This window comes from Tyto alba, unplaced genomic scaffold (assembly GCF_018691265.1).
Source record: "Tyto alba isolate M040663 unplaced genomic scaffold, T.alba_DEE_v4.0 Super-Scaffold_45, whole genome shotgun sequence".
NCBI lineage: Eukaryota > Metazoa > Chordata > Aves > Strigiformes > Tytonidae > Tyto > Tyto alba.
Genome location: NW_024881321.1, coordinates 18,531,249 through 18,545,356, shown reverse-complemented (window position 1 = coordinate 18,545,356; position 14,108 = coordinate 18,531,249). Strand labels below are relative to the sequence as shown.

Here is a 14,108-nt window from a genome sequence, read left to right as displayed (position 1 = left end):
AGGCATTTTTTAACAAAATAAATGAAGTGCTAATGCATGGCTGAATTGTTCCACCAGAATAATTCATAGTACCTGAACTCTGCTCCCTTTCTACAGGCAACCTCAGATGTAAGCAGAGAGCAGATATGGTCTGTAAGAATTGTTCCAGTGTTTTGTTTCCTGTGGTGTTATTTTGAAAGGAGAGGAGGTACTTTATATCTTGCCAGCACATGACTGAACATGCAGGCTTCACAACATAGATATTTCCTATCATCTTATGATTGTGTTACAGATTTAGCATGCATAAAAAGCCAAAGAGGATGACAGATGCGTTAGATGGATTGAATACAGAATTATTATGAAATTAAGATATATTACATTTAACCCACATAGTGGGTGGAAATGTAGAGTATATAAGAATATCCAGAAGTAAAGATAAATCCCACTTTGGTCAGAAGATTAGATACTGTTACAGAATTGTGATCTTGACTAAGGGACTGTAATTCAGATGAGTGACTTGGGAACTAAAGGCAGCCGTGTGCTAGTGCCGTGCTGGAGTTGACAGCTTCCTAAACATTATCTCCCAAATCTCCTGTAGTTCTTTTATTCACGGTAATGTACTTCACTTCCTTCTGTCCTCCTGAAATTCTCTAATTTTTTGCCATCCTTTCTCTGACCACTAAAGTGCCAAAGGCTGCCTTCAGGGCTGTGTCTCGTCCCCTGGGCTGTTTGTTGTGCAGATATTTTCTGGAACTTCAGAATTTTTTTGCCTAAGTTATCTAGAGATCACTTCTACTGTTTGATCACCCACAAATATCTTAGATCCACACACTTCAAGCTGCATTCTTTGCAGTCATTGCATCTCTTTTTGAAACTTTTCTAATCTGAGTTTCATTTTTGTCATACTGTTCTGTTTGTTCTCTATTTCTTGGGCTTTTCATTTCATTAGGAAGTTCTCAGTAAGCAAGTCTCACTACTGTTGTTTTTTTTTCTTTTTTTTTTACTTATTTTTTCCTGTTCCTCATTCAGTGTTCCTCAATATCTTTTGTTCTTCAAATATTTTTAGCTTTCATAATCTGTTGGTCATTGGTATTTCCCCTTTCTTGCCTTTCTGTGGACTGCCTTAGTGTATACTCCTCAGTATCTCTCCTCCAACTTGGAAAGAGGGAAAGCATGATATATTTTTTGTGTGTAAGTCTAAACTCTGGGAAATAGAATATTAAACACAGAAAGTGGTCTGACAGAAAGTAATCTTTACCAAAATGTATCTGTTAAATGGAAGCTCCAACTGAGAGGAGATGTGAAGAGTGGGAGCAATAGCAAGACAACTAAAGGAAGAATCTTAAAGATGAAGGTAAAGCAGAAGCAAATGATGATCCTTGGTCATCAGAAGTAGTTCTTGACAACAGGTAAAGAGAGTCCAGATAAGTAACAGTATAATCAGACAAAAAAATCTGTCCTGTGTATAGAAACATAAGTGATTAATGAGGTTTTGGGCCACTGTATTAGCTAACACATGTATGAATCTCAAAGCTAGGGGGAAAGGCAGTAGTGGATTTTTAATTTTCTTTTTAAGTTAATGCTAAAATTTGGGAACTTCTATGTGTGAAGACAAGTTTCTTCATCTGAAGGGTCTAAAGCTAGATAGATTTGGCCTAACTTTCACTTGAATTTCTTTCCATATTGTTTATGAAGGAACTGATGGACTAAAGCTGACAGGAAACCTGAGACAATGGGCGTTTATGAAAAGTTAGCCTAAATTAATTTGTTAATAATGTTCAGCTAAGGAAATAGAGTATCAGTGATTGTGAGGAAGGAAGAGTAAAACTTGTTTTTGAAGTTTCACATAAGCTGTTTGTAACATGGCAAGAGACCTGATTTGGGGTGGTTTGGGTTTTTGTGGGGTTTGTCTCTGTGTGTTTGGTTGGCTGCTTAGGTTGTTTTTAACATCCATGTAAGGACTGGGTCTTTAACCCATGGAATGGCAAGAGTAGCTCTTGGCAGAATTAGCTGCTTCTGATTTGTGGTTTCCATTAAATGTGAGACTTCTAGAAAAAGGAGATGCTTCTGAAAAACATCTTGGTGGCATGCTAAACCTTTAAAATAGAGGAAAAATACAGATTTAAGGAACAAATTTCTGGTCTGTGATCTACATGTAATCAGACTCAATTAAGATTATTACAGCACTGCTTATGTCTAGATTTTAAAACAAAAATTAATCTGCAGAAAATTTTAAATACACACATCATTGCTTTCTTCAAACACAAATCTCTTGAAGACCTTGACAGAGATGGGAAATATTTTAAAAAGAAATGTATTCCAATATTAGTAAGTAGATTAGTAAAAAAAATCATATTATTTGGATAATTTTCTTCATGAAACATGTGGTTTTGGGTAGCTATTTTCTTTATAAGGGATATCTCTGCATTTTAAATATGGTAATTATGAACAGTTATATAGTTATGTTTTTTAAACTTAGCATTGATATGATGATGTTATCCCAAATTAGTATTTTGAATGTAATATTGTAAAATGTAACAGGCATGATAATTAATATTTTTAACTATTAAAGACAGTAATGGATATTTGGTATTAAATTTTACTCCGGTGTAAGTCTGTTGTATTTCCATTACTTGAAGTACAGTTGCATACTTATACATTCAGGTAAAAATGTCACTATGGGATATTTATTGTTTCTTTGCATAATATTTTGGTCTTATCAAGAAATGGCAACATTTATTTAGGGTCTTTTGAATTTAGGAAAACAAGATTATTATATATTTACTATTAATTTTTTTTCCATTGCTTTTAATTTGAATTTTGTTTAATACACTGTTTCCATTTTGTGAGTTTTCCTATGCATGTGCAAAATGTTTCTCCTCAGGCCCCCTTGTATTTCCTGGTCCTATTTTTATGAACCATCGAGAACAGGCTCTAGCCAGAATAAGACCCCATCCAGCACAGCTAAAGCATAAACGGGACAAGCACAAAGGTATTTGGTCTTCCTTATTGGCTAGGGTGGAAATAAGCCCATTCTCCCAGTCACTTCTTCATGCACTGAATCTGTCTTTTCAAAGAACTGCACAAAATGGGTTCTGCCTTTCTTCTTGTTAGTATCTTGTTACCTGAGGAGAAAAACGCATTTAAATGTTGACCTTTTTTTTAAAAGTGTAAATGTTTGGTAGTCTGCATCATCTTTGGTTTCCTTTCCTTTTTTTTTTTTTTTTTTTGATGAAATATGTGTTGTCTTTCTGTGTGTCTTATTTCTAATGCTGTCTCATTCCTAAGGTTCTTTAATTTTATTGTAGGAAACTTTAACACCTTCCAGTGACTCAGACTGCTGCATTGCATTTGCATTGTTTTTCTGAACCTTTGTGTTGTATATCTAGGGTGATTGATTTAACATATCAATTCCAGACTTGTTAATTCTAGCATAAAATTTTTCATAGGTACGTTATCTTTTAACAAGCCTTTTTGAGAAATGAAGTCTTTAAAATAATATAAACACTTTTTTTTACTAGCTTTGAATGGGGAGAATACAAACCAAAGTACAGGTTTTATGCCACAATATTCTGGAGTTAAACATTTTTTTTGCAGAATGCGACTAAGGAGGTGTTTGTTTCTGACGTTTTTGTATGTCTGGAAAGCCAGGTCATTATACCTTGAATTTCTAAATGCGTAATTTGTTCAGTTATAAGTGATTTTTAATTTTTTTTTTTTTTTTAGGAAGAAGTAGTGTATTACTAAAAATTTCATATGAATGTTGAGCTGTATCAAATCTGATCGTAGTTTACATGTATATGTATATAGGTGTATCTGTATATATGTATTTACATTTTACATATATATCCTTTATATATAGATTACAGACCTGATCAAAGTAAGTTGAACACTCCTAAAACGGTGAGGGCCCAGAATGCTTCAACTATTTCCTAAAGGATAGCTAAATATGAAAAGAATTGTTAGAATGACATTTCAGTTGAATTAACAGAAGTTAGTGATATCATTTGGCATGTATATAAACAAATTGTATGACAGTTTGAAGCCTTTTGGGATGTGATTTCTGTGTGTGTGTGATAGTTATGAACATACTAGATCTTGAAATCATATTAAGTTTATTTTAGGGAAATGAAAGCAGAATCTGATCCTTTGTATTTGCATAACATATTCATTCTATTTTGAAAATATGCCATCTGAACTTTAAATGTTGATGGATTAAATAGAATAACCTATCATAATCTCTCTGGGAGAGATTGAATGCTGAAAAACAAAACACACAGAACCTTAATGCTGTCATTTGAGTGACAGTTTGCTGACGATCTGTATTCTTGAGCTGGATACTACTACTAGTTGTACTGCTTGCAAGCCCTTGACTTCATAGGCAAGTGCATAAAGGATTATGCTCATCCTGCCCACATCTGTTTTTTTTTTGGCATGTGTTAGTAATTGGAGCTCTGTTCAGCTCAAGTTATCTCCTTAGCAGAAGTATATTCATTTGTGTCAGTTTGAGGTTTACATTGCTTCTTGGAGTTGTAAGAACAGTGCAAAGGTCTGTATTGTGCTGAAAGATTTTGTCAGATATGCTCTGTAGAACTGAACATTTATTTTTCCTTGAGGAAGTCTGTATGTGAAGAAACGTTCAGTTTCTCTTAGTCCTTTGTGTCACATGCTAAACAGGTAAGGAAGACTGTAACATCTTTACAAGTAAACTTTGAGACCTTTCTCTGCCTCAGAAGATTGCTTCCCAAAAGACAACCATAAATTCCCCTAGAAACTAGAAATGCCCCTTCTGGAAGAGCTTCCAAGGGAAGAAGTAAAACTGGTGGAGTGGGTTGCTATCAAAGTAATAGGGAAGGTGGGAATCATGAAAAAAATAAGTAGTATACCTCATCTTAGAAGGCATGTCTCTTTTACTATGCATTGAATGTAAAAGCACCAGTCAAGCAACCTAGGGCAGGGATGTTGACTTCAGTAAAAGACAGTGTAACACTGAAATCAGCTTTTTCTTTTGTTTTACTTTTCACTGTGATGCTTTCCAAACAGGTATTCTTACTTCAGATGTTTCTGCTAAAGCAGTCTAGTAACTCTTCACACCAACAAGACCTTCAAGATCTTTGGGCAAGGAAAATTTATTTCGACTGGTAGTACTGATGAGGCCAGTACTAAACTTGCTGGTACCTATTCCTACTTCTCTGTTTGCAGCTGCAGAACTTCTTTTGATAATGTTATTTAAACTTGAATATGAACAGCTGCTTCAGGACTGACAAATATTGCCTAATTAGAAAAGTATATTTGATATGTACTTGTACATATTATCAAATCTACATATTTTTCACTTGTAGAATTCTTCTGTTGAATTGCCCAGTTGAAAACTCCTTCAACTTCATCAAAATACCCATTTTCTGGAAAGCTTGCCATTGCCATCTACTCATTTCACATTTGTAAAGACTATGTATCAAGATCCTAGCTCTTATAAAAAATGCATATTAAGCATAATCATAATGTTTCTGATTGATGTCTGTGTCTCCATCACATGTATAGATAGAAAGGAGTAGGTATCACCTCTTGGTATTCATGGAGTGCTTTGACACTAAGAAGAATGAGCTTGTGCTTCATCCTCATTCTTTAATGAGGTAGTGAGTTCCCAGTCTGCATCCACAATCCTTGTGAACTTCATTACTGGGGATGTGAGTAAAAAAGATTAATGAAAATCTGTAGAATTTTCTCAACAGAACTGAGATTTTTTCAGATTTCTCAAATGAACTGAGTAGCAATTAAAAACAAAGTGAGCTCCTTGAGTCAGCTAAGATTCTGAAGTCAAATGCCACCTTTTTCATGTATTTGGGAGTAGTGGCAATGAAAAAAATGTTCTAAACCACATGAAACCGAATAGCCTCAAAAGGACAAGGACTAGGTGAAGCTAAACCTGCATGGATGGAACAAGCTGTGTATCAACCATTTTGTACATGCCAATACAAAATTATCAGATGTTCAAGAAAATTTACGTGTAGTTTACTTTTTAACTGTAAAATACACCATCTGAAGGGTACTTCGAAGCACTCATCAGAGAAAGACAGCTGACAATGAAAACCTACATCTACGACTTAATAGAAGTGTATGATACTGAAGTCTTTATGTTCCTTATTGACATTTCCATAGTCTGACAGTCTTGTTTTCATGTGCACATGTACTTTTTGGCTGAGCTAAACAGATAAACCAGTATTTTTACAAAAATTCAGGACACAGTTATTACTGAACTTGTAATTAGAATGTGATTTTGTTATTACATTATCATAAGTGTTAAGCACTTGTGATTCTGCATATCAGATTTCACCTGTAAGCTCTGTAGCAACCTCTCAAGCATCCATCAGATTTCCTTTTTTTTCTGCCCTCATAGGGTGAATGATTTTCAGAACCACAAGTAGGTTTCTTTTCACCGCAACACTGTAGCTATAATATTGGTTACAGGTATTTCAGCTGAAATATGTGGTGGACAGCTGAGAGATGCAGTCACAGGCTGATTTGTTTAAGTAACATTGTTGTATATAAAGCTTATAGTTGATATTAAGGCATTCAGAACATCCTGGGAGGGTTGAACATCACAGATGCTAATCAGTAACTTGACTGATATGCTTTATTTGGGTAATCACTGCTGAACTGAACAAAGATTTGTTAGCAAATGATGTAGTCTAAAGAGACAGTTATTCTAAGAATTTTTTGTGTACAGTCATACTGCATTAAAGCTTTTTATCTGTGGGGAGAAGAGATGCATTTAACATCTTTAGAAGTGCTTTTGCCTTCCTCCAAATATGGTTAGTGAGAAACAAAATATCATCACCCTTACTGTAGCTGAGGAACACAAAGAAAATGTTTTTCCTTGGGTCTGGACCAAGGGTCTGAGATGCCATTCTGTATCAAAGCTGGTTTGGTTTGTTTTTTTTTTTTTTTGACAGCAGAACTCTCATTTACAGCTTATGACTTCACTACTTGTTGGGTCTGAATAAGCTTTTTCTTTGTTCCTGGAAAGCAGCTTTTTTTTGTGGTAGCAATACCACCAAGAGAACTTTTGACCATGTTTCACAGAGGGAAAAATTGTCTTCAGGAGTTAAGAATTTTTTAAGCAAGACTTGAGTGTTGGGGAGGGTGAGGCTTATTGGTTGTATTTCCAGTTATCTTGTTTTCCTTCCCCAACTGTGTAAGATAACCACGATGAAAACCTACCATTGTGAAGTTGTTGACGGAGCTTCATTGTCAGCAGCAAGAAACACTTCGGAGCTTTTCCTTGGTGCTTTCTTCTCTCTGAGAGAGATGAAAGAGTCAAAGAATCTGTTCAGTGGTAGCCCAGTTGGATAACACTGGAAGCACTAACTTGCTCTGCTTACAAGGTTGCATTCATTCAGCCAGAATAGTCTCTGTTTCAGTAGTCTTTCTATGCTGCCCTTTTAGGAACAGTTGTTTTGATATTACTTCTAATGAAATGAATATGTGCACAATTGTTTGAAGAAAAGCAAGCGTGTATCTCCATAGTTACAGTTGTTCCTCGAGACACATGCAAATAAGCTTCCTGCATCCACCTTTCACACATCTAAAAAAATTTTAACAGAAAATTGCTGAAAGCTGCAACACTCAACTATTTACTAGTAGTTGTTGAAGCTCTTAAGAGCATTATATTTTGCTCATGATGAGGCAGGAAATGCACATTCACCTGTTCAGGTACCTGCAGATCACTTGATGTGCCACTGTTACATGAGCAGAATACAACTACTGCTAAATTTTGTTAATGTGACTGTGTGTAGGTGACATGGTTGATGTTTGTCTAGTTTGTTTCATTGTAGGAAGTGCATGCAGCCATGACACACAGTTACTGGATATGTGCATTCCTGGCAAATGACTGTTCAACTGCATTTCCACAGTGGGAGAGCTTCCATTTTTCATTAGTCATCAATGATTGAGAGAGGAGGGGAAACAGGGGCCGCAGGTAGACTTCCGGAAAAATTAGCTTTTTTTTCTGCTCCTGCCCAAAAATCTTGTGAAAGAGGGAAGCAGTAAGTAGAGCGCTTGCTGAATAATTTTGGTGGCAATATTATCCTTTAGAACTATCTCTTGATTACCTTGGTGTGTAAAGTTTAACACAAAAGTAGGCATAAAAAGTTCAAAGATGCTGTATTTGAGAAATAGCCAAATTGTTAACTAGTAATAGTGTGCCTGTTAGATGATGTAAACATTCTGATTTCTACAGAAGATAGTGGCTTTCAAGAAGTTTATAAATAATATGCTTTGAAGAAGTTTATAAATAATAGGTTTATAAATTTGTCACTTCAGTGCTTTTATCTGATGCAAGGGCAGTTTGACTTTAGGAACCAATAATGCATTTCATACTTCGTAAAAGAAATCACAGAAATAATGTCTAAAAATGCATCTTAAGTGGACAGGAAACAGAGACGGAGTAGTGAGTATGTCAGCATTGTTAGAAATGAGCTGCATAAGTAGTTGTTAGTTATGTAAAACAAGGGCTATGCAGCAAAGTGGGAGTCAAGTAAAATCCTTAACAAGAAGTAATTGAAAAAAAGGAGACCAGGCTATGCCTGCTGAGTTTAATTGCAGTGCTTTCTGTTTACTGCATAATACTGTTTTATTGAAGAATGAAGGTGGTGATGACTAAGCAAAACTTCTGAAGTTGTTTGAATTTCTGTTTTGCTGGTCATTTTTGTCTGTTCTTGGGAAGTTTCTGCTTTAGAGGATGTGATATTTTCCAGTGTGTTACTTTGTAGTAGGCTGTTTAGAAGTAGAGTTTCTGTCATCTTTCACATCTACTTTGATGCCACATTTTGAGCTGTCTGTCTTGCTGTTCTACGAGTTCTTTCTCCTACCTTACAAATGGCAGGATGGGGAGTTATTTATTCTTCTAATATGACTCTTTTAGAAGACAAATTATAAGAAGATAATTGTAAGTTTTGCTTATAGATGGAAGTGGAGAAAGAGGTGAGAAGGATGCAAGCAAAATCACAACCTATCCACCAGGGGCTGTCCGCTTTGACTGTGAACTGCGAGCCGTACAAGTCAGTTGTGGATTTCACCACTCGGGTAAAACCAAATAAATAAATATGAATTATAGTGTCGAATTTCTATTGTTTGTTTGTTTGTTTTTTTATTTTTAATGCTGTCATATTTATTTTCTCTGCTTTGTGTTTAATTTTCAATAAAGATGTACACAGGAGTATTAAAGGTTGAAAAAGTTGCAGTATCATTTTGTAGCTAACTACACTGTCCTTCAACAGTAAAAAGGACTATAAGTATCATATACTGAGTTACAGCAGAGCTTTTAAGCAATTTTGAGTCATTTGAAAACATCTGCATGGCACAGCTCTAGCCCTGCACAGGGATGCTAGCTGTGATGGGTTGTGGAATCTGGTATAATATCTTAGTGTTTTGGTAGGGATTGTTACCTGTGCTGCTCAGAAGGGCTAACTAGCACTGATGCAGTACCATATTAACATGTGCATATGTCAGAAAAATATGCTTTTTTGTTTGTGTTTCAGTGGTTTTGATGGAGAATGGTGATGTTTACACATTTGGATATGGGCAGCACGGGCAGCTTGGACATGGTGATGTTAATTCCAGGTGAGCTGGTAATTAAAGGACGTGATTGTGTATTGCTGTACTGCTGCATAAAAAGTGGCTGAATTTCTGTTCCTCTATAGCTAGCAAGTGCGAAAACTCAAATATTGTCCAAATCCAAGCTCTTGTTCTGCACTTACTCCCCATAACCCCCTGGTTATAGTTACAGCAAAAGTACCGCTGTACCATATTAGTAATTTATTTAATACATGAAGGCTTCTGTGCATAGTTATTAGCATAGCTTTGATAATGGAGTTTAAAATGCTTCTGTCTCTTCAATTCTCACTACATATATGAGAGAATGTCACTGAAATCTCATTAAGATTTCATTATTTCTGTAAAGTACTACATATGCAATAATTCAAATAGTATGATGTTGTAAACCTAGATTAACCTGTTTCTGTTACACCACTGACAGTAGTTCAGTTATGATAAAATCTCATTTTTGTTTATTATTAATCTCCAAAATGAAGTCACTAAGCTTGGGCCTTAGCTGGATTTTGTAGACACTTATTTTGGATGTCAGCATGAAAGTGATGTGTGCTTTCTTTGCCGTTAGTGGAAATAAACAAGTCAGAAGAGTGTAGAGAGCTATTTGACTAACCACCTACTGCTTACCTACTTTAGGTATGCTTGGTAGCTCTGTAAACTTTATGGACTAGATCTTCATTGACTACAGTGAGAACATAGATAATTAAATACGGGTGTCTTTAATGTGAAGCTCAATCTTATCCTTAGTATCTTATCTACTTACTAAAGTAAAAAATCAATGTCCTGTCATAAAAGGAAATGTAATAATGTTATTCTTTTGGACATGTACCCATACATACCATATAACCACACATACATACCATGTAACACATAAGACAGGGGATTTTGAATAGTAGGAATCATTGAGACTTTGTGTATGTCCAGTAATTCCCAGTATCTTTATGTAAACGGCATACAGAGTGGAGCATCCATGACCTGTCTTCAGTTCTGTCATTTCTCTTGTAGCAGTGAGATGAAAATTACTGAACATCTGTCCTCCGAATCTCTTTGGAGACTTCCAAATCATTTCTTTTGTCAAGTTTCTGAAGAAATCTTCATCATCTTAAAACTTTCATTGGATTCACTAAACAAAAGGGGGAGAGGGAAGAAAGAAAGAAAGTTTACTGGAAGTGTTACTTTGTATTGACTGCTGTGCCTAATGGTAGTCTCTAAACTGTTACCCCTACTCAGTTTGCATTGGACTGGTGAATGCAGTCTGTGTTTCTGCTTATGGTAGAGCCATATCACAGATAAGTGCTCTGTTTTTCATTCCTGGGAATTCTTGGATACTTGTTCCAAGCTCCAGCTGCTTTAGCTGGCAGTTCAAGTCACTACTAGAATAAGGCCAGTTTCTGTCTTAAAGACTGAAGAGGTACAAACAGCAGTGGCATTTGTACTGATAACTTACTGTCTCCTATTTCCAACTTTGATGAAATCACTTGGCTTTTCTGAAGGCATTGTAGCTATCTGCTGTATCTGTCAGGATTTCAGGCAGTAAACGCCACATCTGTTGCTTATTTAGACAGAAACTGGATGGAGACCAAATGTAGTTCCAGGTGAGATCCTAGAAGAGAACATGAAACATCCTGTGCCAAAGGATAGTGCTTGACCAGGCCTAGAAGCTGAGGAGGAGGTACAAGCGACTTGGCACTGACCTTTGTATCATTCTACAACAGACCCTAAAGAGTGTCTGAAAAAAGCCTTGAAGAAATTTGGAGTATGTCCTATGCATGAGAACTGGCTATAGTACTATTATTGCTGTTTAGCACCATCATTCAAATGATAATTTCCTCATTGATGTACTTCTTTTTCCAGCTTTAAGTAGAGATCTCTCCTCTGTCCTCACAGTAAGGGATTCAGAGAAGGAAACAGGGAATCCTTATGCAGAGTTCCACCTCAGTTGGGACGCAGTGGTGTTCAGATGGCCACCTCCAGCCAGGTCAGTGGTATGTCAGTCATGCAGTGTGTCACATTGCCTGTATTGACCTCAGGAAGACCATCATCTGAATCCAGGAACTGATACTCTACTGTGCTTCCAGGAGAGAGAGAGAGAGAGAGAGAGAGAGAAGAACAAAGGAAGTAATATTTAGGCAGTCTAGCTAGTATATCTAAATATGGGGGCCCCTGAAAACAAGAACTGTCAGGGTAAATGCAGGAAGTCTCATTTTCATCTGATGGAGCATTCGTCATTGCCAGATGAAGCAATGATGGAAGTTTCTGGGCAGTGATTGATAACTTATCCTTTCAGAAACTTCTGTCTTGCAGTGTAAAGATTTAGTAGTGAGACTATATTTTAAAAAGTCTAGAAAATGCTTAACTATTTTGAATTCTGCTCACTGGTCCAGACATGTCTTTCTCCTTAAATTAAGGTGATTCTGGACTTGTCTATTAGTGCATGGTAAACACCACAAATTCTTCCTCCTACCTTAGTAGGAATGATGCATATTACATGCTCTAGAAGGACTTCAGACTATTTTTTATGCACACAAGTTAAAAAAAAAGCAAATTAACAGGACGATGTGATTCTCAGTAAACCATTAATAGAACTGAAATGGTATGGAGGAGCAAGCAATATGCACAGGTGGAGTTGTTTTTTTTTTTTTTTCTCCAGCAAAGACTTCAGCCATTCACAGATAGATCACTTTAAAAACGTAACTTAAATGACCACTTAAAAAAACACTTAAATGATCTGGTTCCTGAAAGGCCATTTTTTCTGTATCAGTATGCTGGAGCCATTAAACTAGTTTGTGTAGGCTTTCTGTTGTATAATCTACAGTGGCAGATGCTGATGAGCTAATCACTACACGAAGGATTTGTCAGTCTCTGCTTATATTCTCCTCAAATTAGATGCTGGTGAATAGAAATTCAGTGGAAGCAAGAAATGCTTTGCAGTATCTAGTCTTGGTGAAAAATAGCATGTCTTGTATTCAGGTAAGCAAAGGCCTGTTTTGTTGCTGATACTATCTCAAGAAGCTGGGACTTAAAACTCCGTGATCTTTCTGTTATTGTTCAAAATTCGCCTGTGTTTCTTGTACGAACTGTTGACTTCAGCACTGCTTTAGCAAGCACATGATCTGGCAGTCAAGCTCCAAAAATGGAACAACTAAAATAAGACAATCCTGATGTGATTCTACCTCTGAAGGTTCAGCAATAACATGGAAGAAAACTGAGCAGACCTTCCACAGACAGTGAGCTACGTTCTATTTGAAGACAAAGAGTAGAGACTATACCCTATTAGTATCCGTAGGAAAAAAATGTGTTCCGTCATCTCTGATAGGACCATGTTTCCAAGTGCATTGTCTGATTATTTTACTTCAGCAGTGGAGTGCAGGCCTTATTTACATCTTTCCACCAAACTTCCAGTTACCTCTAAAATCTCAAAATCTCCATTTTCTTTTTAACTCCATACTGTCCAACTCTGACTGCAATTCACAAAGGTTACTACTGGTTTCCTTTTACGCCCTACACAGTAGCAGCCCATGGTGAAGCTGAATGTACAGTACCACGGTCAGCTGCCCCAAGTGACATCTTACGGCACCTGGCAGCCAGCTGTTGGCTGGGGAAGTACCATGGACAGCGGTTGCTCAAACAATTAAGGCAGGAAGAATTTTTCCAAGACCACATCTGCTTCCAGAATTGCTTTGCCCTTCAGGACGGAAGAAGGTTGCATTGTGGACAGCCAAAATGCATTCGTACCTTCTGTAGGATCCTGGGTTAGCTGATGCATGTATATCTGCTGCTTCTCATTCAGCAATCTTACATTTTCCCAAGGGATCTCAGGTTACTTGCTGTATAGTTGAGGTTGGTCTTTTGGGATTGGCTTGTGTCAAGTACCTGTGTCATATCCAGAAGCCAGAGAATCTGTGAATGTGACACCAATCTGTCCTTTAACTCCATCTCAGAAGAATACTTCTTGCTTTCTCCCATTCAAATGGAGAAACCCTGGTTATCAAAACTTTGTCCTAAGAGTCTGTTGGACTCTTAAGTGTCTGTGCTGAGCTTTTCTGTGTTAAGTTTCAAGAGATAAGGAAATACAGGTTTTAAGTTCCATATACATCAGTCAGACTAGTTTACTGTATTTTTCCAAACTCCTTTTTATGAGATGAAAACTATTTTTCTGTAATTTTACTTCTTTTTGACGTAGTTAAGTGTCTTAAGCTTTTTCCTCTTAATGTCTTTAGTTGATACACTACAGTTGGCCGTTCCATAAACTGGGTGATCTTCATAAAAAGACCTACTCAAGAGGATAACATATTACATCTTTCTACATGTTACTTGTCCGGTTTTGCTCTGCTGCTACCAAAGGAATATCATACACAGCATTCAGATAACATTGCTGATAGATTCAATTGGCAAATCAGAAAGATAAATTGTTTTGGTGATAATAGCTTAGTCTTTATGCATCAAAGAGATGAAACATTCACTTTTTTTTTTTTAAACATACATAGGATTGATAATTCTGTGCCTGCAGTTATCATAAT

At 36.5% G+C, this 14,108-nt stretch overlaps 1 protein-coding gene across 16 annotated transcripts in view; it reads left to right on the top strand.

Moving 5' to 3' along the window:
• Nucleotides 1-14,108, top strand: part of MYCBP2 (MYC binding protein 2) — a 199,575-nt gene that overhangs the window by 67,122 nt on the left and 118,345 nt on the right. For 13 of the 16 annotated variants that reach the window (XM_042806211.1, XM_042806222.1, XM_042806218.1 and 10 more), the window contains exons 18-20: nucleotides 2,864-2,971; nucleotides 8,944-9,063; nucleotides 9,519-9,600. In XM_042806211.1, the coding sequence (XP_042662145.1) occupies nucleotides 2,864-2,971; nucleotides 8,944-9,063; nucleotides 9,519-9,600 (310 nt within the window). Of the gene's footprint in view, nucleotides 1-1,271; nucleotides 1,389-2,863; nucleotides 2,972-8,943; nucleotides 9,064-9,518; nucleotides 9,601-11,442; nucleotides 11,567-14,108 lie in introns of those variants that run through there. The other 3 variants (XM_042806224.1, XM_042806225.1, XM_042806215.1) reach the window with 3 other exon arrangements.